This window comes from Pholcus phalangioides, unplaced genomic scaffold (genome assembly GCF_987345545.1).
Source record: "Pholcus phalangioides strain wild (caught in Gottingen) unplaced genomic scaffold, Ppha-v1.0 ptg000015l_1, whole genome shotgun sequence".
Classification (NCBI taxonomy): domain Eukaryota; kingdom Metazoa; phylum Arthropoda; class Arachnida; order Araneae; family Pholcidae; genus Pholcus; species Pholcus phalangioides.
In genome coordinates this window covers 49,794,804-49,810,295 of record NW_028301608.1, presented here as the reverse complement: position 1 = coordinate 49,810,295, position 15,492 = coordinate 49,794,804, and the positions used below count along the sequence as shown (strand labels likewise).

The 15,492-nt window shown below is 36.5% G+C and overlaps 1 protein-coding gene across 1 annotated transcript in view; it reads right to left on the bottom strand.

Annotated features, from left to right (window-relative positions):
* Positions 1-213: 213 nt before the first annotated feature.
* The window catches only part of LOC149076151 (uncharacterized), a 41,617-nt gene continuing 26,338 nt past the window's right edge, over positions 214-15,492 (bottom strand). The window contains exons 8-15 of the mRNA XM_089242188.1: positions 14,125-14,192; positions 10,403-10,695; positions 7,754-7,900; positions 7,089-7,194; positions 6,526-6,636; positions 4,272-4,400; positions 2,476-2,748; positions 214-308 (exon numbers count right to left, since the gene is read on the bottom strand). Of these exons, the coding sequence (XP_089098314.1) occupies positions 286-308; positions 2,476-2,748; positions 4,272-4,400; positions 6,526-6,636; positions 7,089-7,194; positions 7,754-7,900; positions 10,403-10,695; positions 14,125-14,192 (1,150 nt within the window). The 3' untranslated portion in view covers positions 214-285. The remainder of the gene's footprint in view (positions 309-2,475; positions 2,749-4,271; positions 4,401-6,525; positions 6,637-7,088; positions 7,195-7,753; positions 7,901-10,402; positions 10,696-14,124; positions 14,193-15,492) is intronic.

Genomic DNA, 15,492 nt, shown 5'->3' with positions numbered 1-15,492 from the left:
GCATAAGATTGAACACTAAAGTTTTATAAAAGTAAGCCAAAGTAACACTCGGGTTTACAGTAACGAAGTTTGCATCAGTGGATTATTATTGGGAAATTACTGGATTCATCGAGAACTGTGATTTGTAATTGAGATATTCTTCACAGGCTTTGAAAAACTTTTTATTGCAAAATTTTATAAAAATCTTTCAATTCAACAAAAGTTATTCTCAGCCTTCAAATCCTCATCCTTGGCATTATTTTTCTTTCAAATCTTTCATCTGAGAAAGTTCGTTCAAACAACTGTTCATCGGACTTCAGTTCTTTGATCTACGATAAGTTAAAATAAATCAAAAATAGTTATTTTACGAGTTTATAAACAACAAAGACATTCCATCTTTTTTTTTTTCTAAATTGTACCATCAATTAAATTCCTTTCAACATCATGTGTTATACAGTAGAGGTGGTCAAGAGCTGGCCCGCAAGGTGATTTGGTGCGTCCTCCGACAAGGCAAAAATACTTATGATAAATTTTATTATCATTATTTGAGCTCTTGGTTCCAACAGCAGACTTCTTAAACAAAATACTTACATTCACATTACTTCTAGTGACGAAAATATTTTAGTTCTCCCGTTTTGTGTGCTATTTCAAACACAAAAAATGCTTATGAACTTTGTTATGGGCATTTTATTTTCTTCCACCTAGTTGAGCAAGTTGTCTTTCCATGGCTTTTTATTTGTATCTGAATGCATACTTGGTGTTCTGCTCCCTGAGGCAAAACTTTTTCTACTTGGATACCAAGGTACAATGGCACCTCAAAACTTCAGACTAGATAGACAATAGGGCAAAGATGAGTCATAATTGATATTCGGGTTAGTATTGTGCCGTTGGCTAAGTGTGTTCCCTCACTCGTAAACTGATTATTTGTATCGAAAACAGAAAAGAATTCATCTCTAAATTTCAACGTGGCAGGTTGGTGGCATTCTGCGCTGCTTTAGACTGGTACTTCTTCAAACCCAAATACCGATATTCTGATTGAAAAAGGCAACTGAATTATAAGAACTGTTTCACAAATTCAATTCTAGGTAATCTCATGTACGTACAAGAGCACCAGGCAAAGGTGCGCGCATCTTTTCATATCTACAGGTAGTCTGCCTGGTTCATGCGAAACTGGTCTATCTTATTTGATACCACGCGTTTACCTACTCCAGATGGTCACGGGACTTTCTTTCGGCGCGCGCTTTCCCTCCCAATAACAAAACTCCTCTCGAAGTTTACCGGTGCATGAATCAATTCCTTTAGCGTCTATTCGATCCGTGTGGCCGCTATGAAGGGTGCTGTATCAGGAGTATGGGAAAAATATATATAAAAATTGGAAAAAAACGAAAAGTTTCGTCAATAAAAATTTAAACTATGAATGCATTGATTGGAATAAGTTTCAGTAGACACTAATTTTGGACGCAATGAAGCTAACACGCCTAGATAAACAGTGAATATATATCAATTTATGAAGAAATGGAGAGGAATACAAAACCCAGTATAAAAGTTGAACGACTAAATTGTCCGTGTTCCACTTTTGGCGGAGAAAAATCCGCGAGTTTTCTGGGTCATTTTACAGGTGCGGCTTATACACAAAAGTGTCGCTTCTGGTGTGGCTAATCATTATGCTGGCCCTCAAATAGAGAGAAGTTGACATTCCCCTGATATACAGTATGCATAGGCGTACGCAGAATTTTCTCGGGGTTCAGATTTTTTTCCCTTCTGAATATTTTTTTCCTTTATGTGGGGGTTTACGTTTTTTCCCGAAAAATAACACTATAATCTTGGCTCAAGGGGGGTGGGTGGTTAGAACCCCCCCCCCCCTGCGTACGCCAATGACAGTATGTAATTATGAATAAAGCGTTTTCCTAATTGAAGGATTTTGAAGGGGTTCTAATTGATAAATTGGTCGGGCTATTAATGCTAGACCTGTGGGAAAATCCTGTAAGGAATTAGTACAGTCACCCCCTCCCCCTCCATTAGCGCAAGATTAGGTTCCCATACTTTCAGAGGCTACATTTTTCTCCTACACAGTCAGGGCCTTTCCGATGTTGAGAGCCCTGCAAAGTCAGCTAGTGTGCCTACATAGAATTCTGACCCCACCAATCATGACTGCTCTTGGTCTGTAGATAGTAGTGGAAATAATGCATTTTAGTTGTAATTTATTCTTTTTACAGCTCTCAACATTGGAAAGGCCCCCTGTGTCAACTATTTGAAATTTACATCAGATTATGTATGGCTTTACAATATTACTTAACTACCACAGTACATATCATTCATAATTTATTCTTAATTATTTAGCTTATACAGATGTATTGAAATTTTCTCCACCATTGCCATCATGTGCCTGTATCTTTGCATGTTTACTTTAGTATGTTGTAAATCATAAATAGTATGATGATGATAGATCAGAATCACACACACACGTGATATATGAAGAAAGAAAAGAACACTTACTGCAATAAGGGCATTTAAATCCAGTGTCCAAGTAAAACTTGCGAGAGCCGCCCAAGGCGTTCTTGATGAAGCCCGATTGGGCAAAGTTCATACCCATGACAGCGCATTTTGAGCCATCTTCGCCACAAGATGTGTCACAACCACCACTCTCGAAGCTTTCGTATGAATGGCATTCGTGGCCGATGAACTCACAATCATCCGGGTTTATAGAAACTTTATAAAATTGTAGAGCTTGTAGATGGAAGCAGAATGTAGGAATAATCGAAAACAAACCTAATAGATAAATATTAAGGAAAGAAAACTTTATATACATCTTAATATCATCCATTGACCAATTACATCAAAAGTGGAAATATTATTTTGATATATGTAATTGTAATTATTTGTGCAATAAGGAATACATTTTTCCTTAAAATTATTTGTTTTCAAATTAGTACACTCCGAAACGTGTTGTGTTTGTATGTACTGCATATACGTATAAACCCAGTGTTGCCAACAGTCAAAAAAATTTCCAACTAGATTCTTTCAAAAACAACTAGAGAGAGAGAGAGAGAAACCAGGCTTAAAACAACCAGCATTAATTTCAGTGATTAGCCGAACGACTACGAAGAAGACGATTTCTTTGAATCTGATGAAAGTTGTGAAGACCTCCCTGCCTTCCACATGGTGACGAGATCGATGACCAGATCATCATCAATAACTCAAATTTAATGACTGCGCTGAAATTGTAAAAATGCGCATATTTTTTTTTTCTCTCTCTCTCGGACTGTGACGTGCATTGCGATTACCACAGACGTTTTATTTTTGCATTGTTTTGTGCTCACCAGTGATATAATTGTTGCCCCCAACCCCTATTCTTTTTTTTCACACATATGTACTTGGACTCTGACGTGCATTGATTGTATTTACCTTAGATGCTTAATTTTTTCATTTCTTGTGTTTTGTATTTCCCCCTTTTCTCCTTTTTCTTCTCGGCCTGTGACATGCATTGTGCCTACCACCGTAGATGTTTAATTTTAATTTTTTACTGTTTTGTGTTTACTTTAAAGTGTTCTCATGTTTGCGGTGGATAGACTAGTAGGCTATGGAAGGGTGTTGCTACTTTTTCAATTAATACCATTTACGTTAGAGGTTCCGTAAAGAATTTTAGCGTGGGTATCTGTCTGGTATTTCAAGTTCAAGCCGAATGACCATACGTCCCGTATTTCCCGGACTATTGTGGTATTTTCATGTGATTTACTGATAGACTACAACTACGCAGGAAAATTTTCGAAAAAGGTGAGTAAAAAAAGCTGGCAACTAGATGGGTATTTTTCCAACTAAATAACCGAAAAAAAGTCCAGATCTGGTTCGAAAATTACTCAATTGGGAATGTCTAATGTATTTGTGTTATCAGCATTGTGTTTGCACATGCCTTCTTGATACTGTTTCCATGTGTCTCCCATATTTCGAATTAAAGATGGCAAATGCTTTAACAATCTTGTCATAACACGTTGAAGGTATGCTTGCTCTCTGCAGAGAGAAAATTAAAAATATTACATGGCCAAATCAGCATTTCACAGGCCGGCGTCGGGCTTGTAGTTGAACAAGAATGCATACCCCAAACTTGAAAGTTTTACATGGCCCAGGCATATCGGGAAATAGATTTGTCCAGCTCTGCCGCGAAATAGTTCCAGTGTTAGTGAGATATGGAAGTGCATTTTGAACTTTTTAACTTTAATGCAAATTTCTTCCAAATTTCATCTTCTAGGAAATTAGATATTCCGATGTTTTTTCGATTGTAAAATAACACCTACCGTAGAGCAAGTCGCCTTTGAGTAGTGAAGGTAAAATATATGTGATGCAGCTTGACTGTACTGGACCACCGCCATTTGGGTAAAAGTCAGCATCGCTCCAGGGATATATCGATCCCAATCCACCAAGCACTAATTAATGAAATAAAGATAACGTACGTTACGCACATGATATATTGTGCGTAAAATAAGAAGGAAATATTCATCAATTAATTAAACCTTTTTGTTACTGTATATTATGTTTATCGGAAAGGATAAGAATTTTAGTTGCATTTTAAGGGAGATAGAATAGATGTTGTGTGATTTTCCTCATTATGAGAAATCGTGATTATCCTCTTCACACACCTGAGCCAAATCAGACCATTAAAAAAATTTTTTTGATTGATTTATATTTATTGTATGTCAAAATTCTCCTGAAAAAGAAAAATTAATTAATTATGGTCGATATCTTTACGAGGCCCATTGGCGTTAGGCATACCTCAACTCTTAACTTCAAGAAAGAATCATTAAAAACCATTAAAAGTGAAGTACACATGCCTCTGGAGCGAAGAAGTTACAGTTTTTGTTACTACAGTTGACGATGCTTATTAGAATCACGGATAATGTTATTTTCTTTTTCTTTATTTCGCTAAGAACGGAACGAACCAATATCATAATATGGGGAAAATATTTATACATGATCAGAAGCCCTCAAAAACCATGCTCTAGTAGGAATATCATCAGCAGTATTATTTGAGCATTTTATATTTGAAACTTTGTACTCTATTTTTTTTATTGTAAATGCTATGCTGTGCGCCAATACAGTGATTTACATATTTTTAATAACAATTTTGCAAATTTTCAAACCTTAAAATAATGTATTATTAGCATCTTGGGCGCATGATATAAATGTAACTGAAAAAAAAAGATTCAAAATACACAGAAAACTGTTAAGTTCATCAAATGAAGCTAAAAATTGAAATTTCATCGACCCAAATCTTATTTAAAATTAAGTTAAAAATTCAGATTTGAAAACAAAACTGTAATCTAAGTCTTAATGAATAAATCTCAAATATTTTGCTTCATTCGATGAACTAAACAGTTTCACTTTTTTTTCGAATCAGTTTTTATTCAATTACATCGGTGTCATGCTATTTTATTATGCGGGAAAGGTTTTAAGAATACTTTTATTTTTTATATTAGTATTACACAGTTTTTTCATTAACTCTTAAATGCGTAGCTTTGCATTTAAGGATTGAAGCTGCAAAGGGTCTTTTGAACGTCAAGACTGGTTCGCCCCCCATGTTAAGCAGCCGCCACTCATCTCTGTCTTGGGCTTTGTTCTTCAATTGGTTATAACTGGTATATTCTCAGTCATTTAGTAGCGTTCAGATTCCCTACAAACAGTACAAATGTAATTCAATAATAACACATCATTCACTTCACTTCTGAAATATAGATGGCAGCACTGAAAAATCAAACACAACACTACATATGCACTCAGACTGTTAGGTCCACACACAGTTACACTTCCGGCACAATCCACTGGGTAGTAAATCGCTCATAGATGGTGATAGACATGAGTTGTGCTCGGTTTGAAAGAAAGAAAAAAGGAAGCGTTGAGAGATTCAGGTGACTGGGCATTTCCCCTTTCAGTCCTGCCTTCTTTCATGTCTCGTAGCAATCCGCTGTGCCGGAGAACATGTTCCATCCAATGTATTTGAACTTTTCCACGATTGGTGATTTTCTCCAACCTGAGTTAATGCTTGTGAATTTGACCTTTTCAATGGCCAGCTTATGCGCCTCCAACGTCACATCTCCAGTGCTTCCAATAGTTTCGCGTCTCTGGCTGCGCCCATAGTGAAGTGAAGAGGTATAAGTTCGACGAATTGCGATTAGGAAGAAAAATGCGCCGGGGGTGAAGAAAGAGATGCCCGAAAATAGTAAAAGAAGAGGAGGAAGATAGAGAAAATGACCAGAAAGGGGTTCTGAAATGTAAGGGATGTGATGATGATCCCTCCGTAGAAGAGGGAATAAATGGAGAAACGGACCAAAAATCTTCCATAAAACTAGTGGTTCAGAAAATTTTTCCACCCATGATTCCCTTGGACTTGTGATCGTTCATTTGCGGCTCTCCGGAATATTACAGAATAGAATAACTCTGAAGCACTGAACGGACACGCATCAACACACCAACTACTCGTTACGCCAATAGGAGCTGCGGCGCACACTTTGAGAACCACTGCATTATACGAATAGAAATATAGAAAATATTTACAAGCACAATCTACTCCATTAGAATGTATCGAGTCGACCAGGATTGCATCGGAGCGATCCATTCTATCTTCGGGTGGACTGTATTTGAAAGGCGCAAGAGCGGGATCCAGTGCTGTTGGAACAAAAAATATAGGCATAAATAATTAATATATATACAACGGATCCTGCTTATAGCGTTTCTCAAAAATAAAATCATGAAAAACATCCGCTTTACACGGGAAATCTCAATGAGCATTAGTAATAGCACTCTAAATTAGTAATAACACTCTATTGGGAATCATTTGATAAAAAATGATTTTACATTTTGATAAAAAATGATTTTACATTTTGATAAAAAATGATTTTACATTTTGATAAAAAATGATTTTACATTTTGATAAAAAATGATTTTACATTTTAATAAAAAATGATAAAAAAATTATTTTACATTTTGATAAAAAATGATAAAAAAATGATTTTACATTTTGATAAAAAATGATTTTACATTTTGATACAAAATGATAATTTTATGCAAAAAAAATTATGATTTTTCATTATGATGTAAAAAGTGTTTAAAACATGAACCAGTTATTCTTCCCAGCCCTGGAACTACTTTTCCTGCGAAGCCGGCTATGTGAGATCCGAAACTATGACCTATGATGTGGATATCTGCTGGTTTTGCACCACGTTCCTATGAAAAAAATTGAAATACATTAATTTGCTCACATTCTTCGAAAAAAAAAATTAATTTCATACCTTCAATTTATTCCTGTTTTTTTTTTCTTTGAGAGATTCCGAGACATTGGCAGGGGTATTCAACCTTTCAGACACGGCTGGCCAAACTGAAACTTCCACGAAGCACTCAGGTCACTAACTCATATGATTTAGTGTCATCTCAATAGAAGGGGCAAATGTGAGTTAACACAGAGACAAAATTAATTGGGGACTTGTGCTCTGTTTGTGTAGCATTTTATGTATTATGTCGAGTTTTTGTGATACACGCTATCTGTAAATGAAAATTCGAGAACAATTTCTAAAAATTATCAAAAAAAAACTTGACCATGATAAGTTTCTTGTAAAAACTGTATCTTTTTTTATGTTAAATATAAAAGTTGATTTTTTATTCATTTTTAAAATGTGTCAAGGATTGTTTGCTCACCCTGTGCATTCCATTTTAAATGTACAGTACATTACTGTAGTTACGAAACTAAAATTTCAAATTGAACGATAGGAAAGGATAGTTATCTCACCACCAAGTTCCTTAGAACAAAGCCAATCTGCTGCCCGACTGTTCTTGTATTGTTCGCTGCCACAGCATAGTCAAACGTATTTCCCCATGTCCAGTCAATCAATATGACGTTGTATTTACCACGTCGAAATAGCTGGTCTTTCATTTCCTATAACAGGAACGGTACTTATTTTCTGTGTCTAACTCTTCAAGTCAAATAAATTAGATTTTGAAAATAGATAGTAATAAACATTGTGCAGCCTTAAACACAAAAAGCCAGATATTTTGTCATGCGCAAAATCATGGACTTCAAACACGAGGTAAATGAATTGTAGAGCACCCACCCACACACACACACGCAAAAGGAAGAACATATTTGGGAAGTTATCATTTATTTTACTTTTAGGATAGTTACCCAATAGTTACCCAAAGGTGGTAGAGGGTGTTTTTAGAGAGTGCACAACACCAAAAGCAAATGCAATATTTTTCCGACGGTTTTGCTTCAATAAGTGCAATCAACCCTTCGAGTTTGCAGGGTATCGTACTGTGGCAGGCGCTTGTTCTCGCGGTGCAACCTGGGTAACACAAATTCTGCCGCAAGCCATTACACCGCTTGATCATTGTTTGCCGCAGCGTAACTTCGATTGTCCTTGCACCAATAAAAAACAAACTCCAATCAAATCCGGAGACGCACCCTCGAATGGCTGATAGCACATATCGCAGCAAATCCGTCGGAAAAATTTATTATTTGTTTTTAAAGTGCTGTTTTGTACTTTCCAAAAGACCCTCTACCGCCTCTGCTATTGCGATTCGACAGCACATTCTATGATCAAAAATGCTTGTTTAGGTATCTTATATAACCTCTTAAAGTTAGTCCCATGAATTTTCAATCATCCTGTATATGATCAGGTGGGGCCCCATAAATGCAGATTACCACCACGTCAAGAACGAAATAAACATTGTTCTCGACATGTCATATGGTACCCCAAACCTTAAATGCTCCCGCTGGTCTATATTTCTTGTGGGCCCATAGGCTGTGACTTTAAGTGGGGCTCTTATATATAACATTTCTCGCAAATCTATATTATAAATAAAATTGAAAATACTATAAAAAATCTATCTCCGGTACCCAGGCTAGAGCTCTATCAGATTCTTTCTATTTGTTGGGACCTTGGGTAGCATATCACAACATTCATACACTTAAAAGAGAGGGGTAAAACCCTATTCTGGAAGGAAAAAGAATTATATGATAAATAGCTTGAATGAAGCATTTCAAAAGATTGAATGTCAGGAACTACCCTTGGAACTATCTTCAGCCGGGCCCACACAAACTGCGCTATGCAATTCTGAGATGCATAAAACAGGTTTTACAGGGGTGGTTACGTAAAATCGACCGTTAAAGCTCGCTTAGTGCTGTTCACACCTCAAGACCAGCTTTTCCGCGGGTTGAAGCTGCATAGTGCTGTGAGTGTGGTTCCGGCTTCGGATAAATATATCGAAGTAACTTGGAAACTGCACTCTTTCAATCATTTTTAAGAGATCAAATAAAATTTATTTCCATTTTACTTATTTAAAAAGTAGAAAAATACTTATGTAGAAAAACAATGCGATATACAGATCTGTCAAATAGTTTTTATTATTATTATTGTTATTGTTATTATATTTTTTTTTGGAATTACTGGGTAAACGTCGACAAATCTGCCAAGCGAAATCATTACCTCCTCGAGATACAGTATCTAGGAAGTAATGGCGAAATTGAGTGGTAAATCAGCCCGAGTTGAGCATAAGGCCGGGGTTATACTATATAAGTTTGATAAAGATCTATTACAAAACTTGAAAATTCCTGCCCTGAAACATCATAGCAGCTTTGTCCTATCTCTAACCGTTTTCGTCGAGTTTTGGTTAATACAAGGGAAATGCGTCAAATAAGAAAAATCCAAATTTATGTGAAGTTTCACATTTTGGAAGAAGGAGGAAACGTTCTATAAGAGATGACACCATTTGCGTCAGAATATCTGGATTTGATGGCGAAGTGAAAATCGAGTTGTTGCCATAATCTATAACCCCTTATTCCGCAAACGCCTTTCTAGCTACAATCGGTCAAATTTACCAAAATCTTCTTCGTCCCACCAGGTTTTAAAAGAGCCTATAATAAACTATATCGGTGTTTTAGATCAGGAGAAATTTAGCATTTTTTGGGATACATAATTGAAATCGGCATTCGTCGAAATGGACATTCGATGAGCATTCCGAATCGGAGGTAACAGATTTTTTCCGACAATTCAATTTTACACTTCACCAATCTTTCAGCACTTGTAGCTCGCCATCAAATCCAAATATCCTAATGGAAATGGTGTCATCCCTCTTATAGGAATTTTCTTTTCTTTCCAAATAGGTGCTTAGTTTGCATGTAGGTTTCTCAGAAACTTTACAAATTCAGATTTTTCAGATTTTATGCATTTTCCTTCTATTCACCATAACCGGAGAACGGTTAGAGATACGACAGAATTGCTATGGTATTTTATGGAGCTGGAGCTCGTCTGGCAGATTAGTCGAAGTTCACCATATTTGAAGTAATACATGGAATGAATTACCAACTTTTTAATTCATGTTTGTTTTTTAACTTTTGAACTTTAATTATAAACTCTTTATTCAATTATGAATCATTTACTCTCATCCAAACAGTTCGACAAGTTCCGTCTAACCATCCGTGTACGAAAACTTCTGTCTTAACGTTGAAGTCGAAGTTAGTGTTCGAAGGCAATGTACCACCGCATTCATGCAAGAATTCTGGTTCATTAGGGTTTTCTGTTGTAAACAGGAAAACAGAAGTATCGGGTTCATTGTTTCCGATGCGTTCCGCAGTTGGTTCGAAATTGGTCATTAGTGTCCCATCGCATCCAATAATATTACGTTGTTCGAAGCACGGAGCTCCTTGAAGCGCTCCTTCGAATATATCATTGCCTGTGACATATACAATGTAAAGAAAGAAAAAGCATTACCCTCATGAAAAACTGAGCTATAACCACCAAAGACGGTGTACAAATATCATTTCAAATGTCAAAAAGTTACCAAAATTCCAGCGCAAACAATCTCATCGCTTTCGTTCTACACGCATTAGGAAGGCACATCTTACTAATGAACACATTATGGCCTTTAATCCTCTGCAGTAGTATTTCCCAAACTTTTTGAAACGCCCCCCCCCCCCAGTTTTACAAGAGTTTTAACGTCGAACCCTTCCATAATGGGATCATATCTTGTGACCACATGTCCCGTTTTTCCCAGACAGACATTCTTGATTATTTTTTTTTTTGTTAATGAATGTGCTTTAATATCCGTAATCAATAACGGATGAAATCAAATTATTTTTCGTTATTTAGTTGGCAGAACTGTTTTATTATATGAGATTTCCAACTACTCTCACGTTATTTAGCTGTGAATCTTTCGGCCGGTGTCATGAATAGACCCGCAGGATAGAACGGAATACGTGTCTCTTGCCTATCCAAATGATGCAGAATTAAGCAGAATTAAGCAGAATTAATAACAGACTAACCAAACTCGGGATTACCATTAAAAAACGGAGGGCCCAGTGCATTTTCGAATTCCTTTTGCATAAAGACGGTTTTAGTTTATTTGTTATATTATTTTTCATATTCATAACATTTTCAGGGTTATGGCACACTACTTATAATTTATACAAAATTATTTTTCAATTGCAGAAATATTTTTTCTTATAACGAGAGCCCTGTGTAATCCCCCCCCCTCCAATTCATTTTTAACTCCCGCCTCCTTCTTCCCGATATCTTTGAGCCCTCCCAATGTTTTCAATGACTATACTTCTTCATCAAAAGAGCTTCAATAAACGACACCTAGCGTTATCGATTGTTCATAATCTAAAATGTAGACATTACCCCCCCCCCTATACATTCGCATAGTACTCATCGTTCCGCTTAAATTTGTAAAGATATAAAAAAATATTTTAAAATCGGTTGGTTCTTTCTGAATCCATTGCATTATATGATACGGTAATAGCTGTTCAATTGAGTACAAGCATGTTTTAGGTTTTACAAATTTTTACTTATCGTGCGAAAAATGAAAATTAATTTCTCATTCGAACGTTTTCATCTTGGAGAATCTCTGTCGACCCCCTTCCCCAGCTCATTAACTAGGGTGTGGGTCGCGACCCATACTTTGGGAACCACTGCTTTACAGCCTTGGATGTCTCATATACGAGACAGCCTTAATTGAAGTGCGGGTGCTTCAATCACTCGATTTGTTGGAAAACTGAATTAGATATAGTGCTGAGGATTTCATCTCTTTTTAAAGAAATAAATACCGTATTTCAAGTGTTTTAGAATCTCCTGATCTTTTTGGGCTAAAAATTAGGGAAAAAAGTTTTCATCGCAGATAAACTTTTTATTTTAAATAAATATATTATTCATTTTTAGAAGAAATTAATTTCCTCATCACTCTACTGTCGTACATCACAATGAGCTCTCAACTCATTCGTTATCATCATCATCAAAGTCGCTCTCATCGTAAATTGCAAAGAATCGAGTAATGTTGGAATATCCTTTATCTCATTAGCCGTTCGTCGTAGAAGTATAGCTCTAATTTAAAAAATGCTCAAAAATCACTCTGTATCAGTTTCAAGAGTGAAAATACAATGTACCATAAAATAAAATAAAAATCTAAATTTTTTTTATATGGCCACCCTGTTCTTTATTTCCTAATTGGAAAGTTGTTGCTCTGTCTTTCCTTCCATTTCACACAGGGACGAGATATCTCGTCAATAGTCATTAATGGGTGGAGAAAAGCTCAAATGATAATCACGGGTTTTATGAAAATAATTTTTTCGCGTGTTGAAATTGAGGGATTTTTTACAAATGTTACCGGGTCAAGAACGCAAACCTATATACGTATACTAATAAATTTACCATCCGAACAACATTTTCAAGACAAATAATGAAAGAATTTAAATAACCTATTTAGACAATTTAAATGCATTTTTTATTTGCCTTAAAAACGTTGTTTGAACTGTAAATTTATCAGTGTTTTAGGCAAAGTGCAACATATATATATTTTCTTCATCTGTGTTTTCAGGTGATTACTTGTAACATTTGCAACTGCTACCGAAACCAACAATTATAGCGTTATCTAAGCTACTGAAGATTAACCCTTACAGAGGCAATCCCGAAATATCTCGGGTTCTTGAAACACTCTCATATCAGCAACCCCGCGCCCAGATGCAATTGTAAGTTTTCTTCTCCAGACAACATGTTTTCTTACCCCCCCCCCCCCGTCCTGTCAATCAACTGCTAGTGGGCGGAGTCAGCTTCTATTCAAAGTCTGATAACAGTAGGGATTGAGAGAAAGAATGGGTTTTCCTTTCCCTTCGAGGTTGTATAAGATCATGCTTACATAACAAATAACAATTCCTTCATTGTTTTATTATTATTATTATTTTGCGTTGGGAGGAATGCATTTATCAGCTCACGAGATCCAGAAAAAAATATTCTTCTTCAAAATAGGTGGCAATTTATGGAAGGTTTTGTGATTTCCACTGTGACAGTTGTTATAACGCGGATCAGGAAATTTTTAAAAACCGCTTAAAGGGTTAACAGATTCTAATATGTGTAAAATCATGCGCAATGCTGAAGTTTGCTATGCTAATGCTTGGAAGTTCTTAGTCGAACTGAAGTGGGAAAAATCACTTTCCCTCCCTTATAAAAATCCAAATACCCTTGTTACATCCTAGTTTCAGATACTCAGTTAACTAAACTATATGTTTCTAAGGCCCCGTTTACATGTGGAATATTGCGGTAGCATTGGGAGTTCTAGCACCCGCTCTTTTGACGACTTTTTCTTCCTTCTTAAGGAAAGAAATAGAAAGCAGTCATTAGGGAAGTTCTTGAAGAGAGCGGATTTTAAACCCGCTTTTATATTTCTCATGTAACCAGTAAGAGCGGCTGTGCGCATTTCAATTTAGGATCAATATGCATATGTGACAATTTTAACGCTTCTGAGTAAAAAAATAACAATTTTTTTCCCCTCGCATCGTAAATGATAGTTTTCATGATGCATATTGTTAGCTATGAAGATATTTTATGAAATATTATAATCATTATTTACGCGTAGCCCTCGTATTCATTTTATGAAGCGGGGGGGGGGGGGGAGCAGCTGCAGCACGTTATTTGAGAATGATGTTTAAATACCATGCAAACCGAATTCTCAATCTGCAATTAATTTTAATTTTTATCTCGAATCTTAGTGTAATCCTAAATACTTACATAAATCATAATAATCAAATACGGCATAATATATACAAATAATAAAAATTTCTATACTGTATTAAACTTTCCTTGATAATTTGTTAGACTGATACAATTTTACCTTTCGACACTGTCCAAAGTACGGGTAATACGAGAAATATGACGGAGAAACAATTTTGAGATGCCATCCTAATGAAAATAATAGCAAAACAAAACGCATATGTCTGTAGAAGTTTCAGATTCATCGAACTCGTAACGACCGCGTAAAGTAGACACAGCTGTGTGTCGTCTCGAAATTTCTATTTTTATAATGGTGAGAAAATAGAGCAGTGAATGCACTGCACAAGGTTAGCTAAAAATGAGCAGAATGTGACTCATCGATGAAGGTAGAGACGGCGATTGAATAAAATCGAAACCTTGAAACGTCGCTCAATTTACCATTTTATTACCACTTTAAATGCATTGACGTCTGTCATAAGTATTGTTTGTGTGGATCATATGTATTTACCCCATGGCTTCGAGGGCCGTAACCAAATATGTACCTCGAAGCCATCTGATGTGGCCCGTAAACAGGATTTTATGAAATTGAACTAAGCGGCACATTTCTGGATCACTTAAAAGATTTGCGACATTATTACCGATCACTTGAGTGACCCGTGGTGCATTTACAAATCACTTAAGTGACCTTAAGTGCAATTCCACATCACTTAAGTGACCTTAAGTGCAATTTCACATCACTTAAGTGACCTTAAGTGCAATTCCACATCACTTAAATTACCCACGGCACATTTGCAGGTCATTGAGTGACCCACGGTACAATTCCGGAGAACTTGAGTGTCCCGTAATAAAGTTTCAGACCACTCAAGTTATACTCGTGGCACAATTCCAGATCACTCAAGCTGCCCACTGCACATTTTCACGAGACTTGAGTGACCTGCAGCAAATTTAGGGATCACTTAAGTGACGTGTAGCACAATTTCTGAACACTTATTCCACACCCCTCCCTCAAGTTACCCGCAGCACAGTAGCGGATCACTCAAGTGGCCCGCGGTGAAGGGGCGGCTCGAGCTCATCTCCCGCCCCCATGCGAACGACTCTAGCTTACCTACCGCCCTCATATACCGCTCCTAATGGCGACCCTGGCAAGAGCCTAGCAGAGCTTCAGTGAAGAGGACCTCGAGATAAAACTGATTGTGTGTGTGTGTTTTTCAAAAGAAAGTCGCACGCAATTGTTTACCATGCAAAATATGCGTGACCATGCGTCCCGCTTTTAAAGTAGAATTTTTCTGTTTTTTTTTTTGTTTTTTTTGTTCCAAAATTATTTTACCTTTCTTAATAATGTCAGGTAACTTAATCCTTGAAACAACATTTATTTTTGTGAGCCATTATCACGTGTCCTGTAAAAATGACATATAACGAGTCATTGGTGTACGCAAAGGGGGTTCTAACCCCCCGCTCCCAAGCCGAAATTATAGTGTTATTTTGCTGG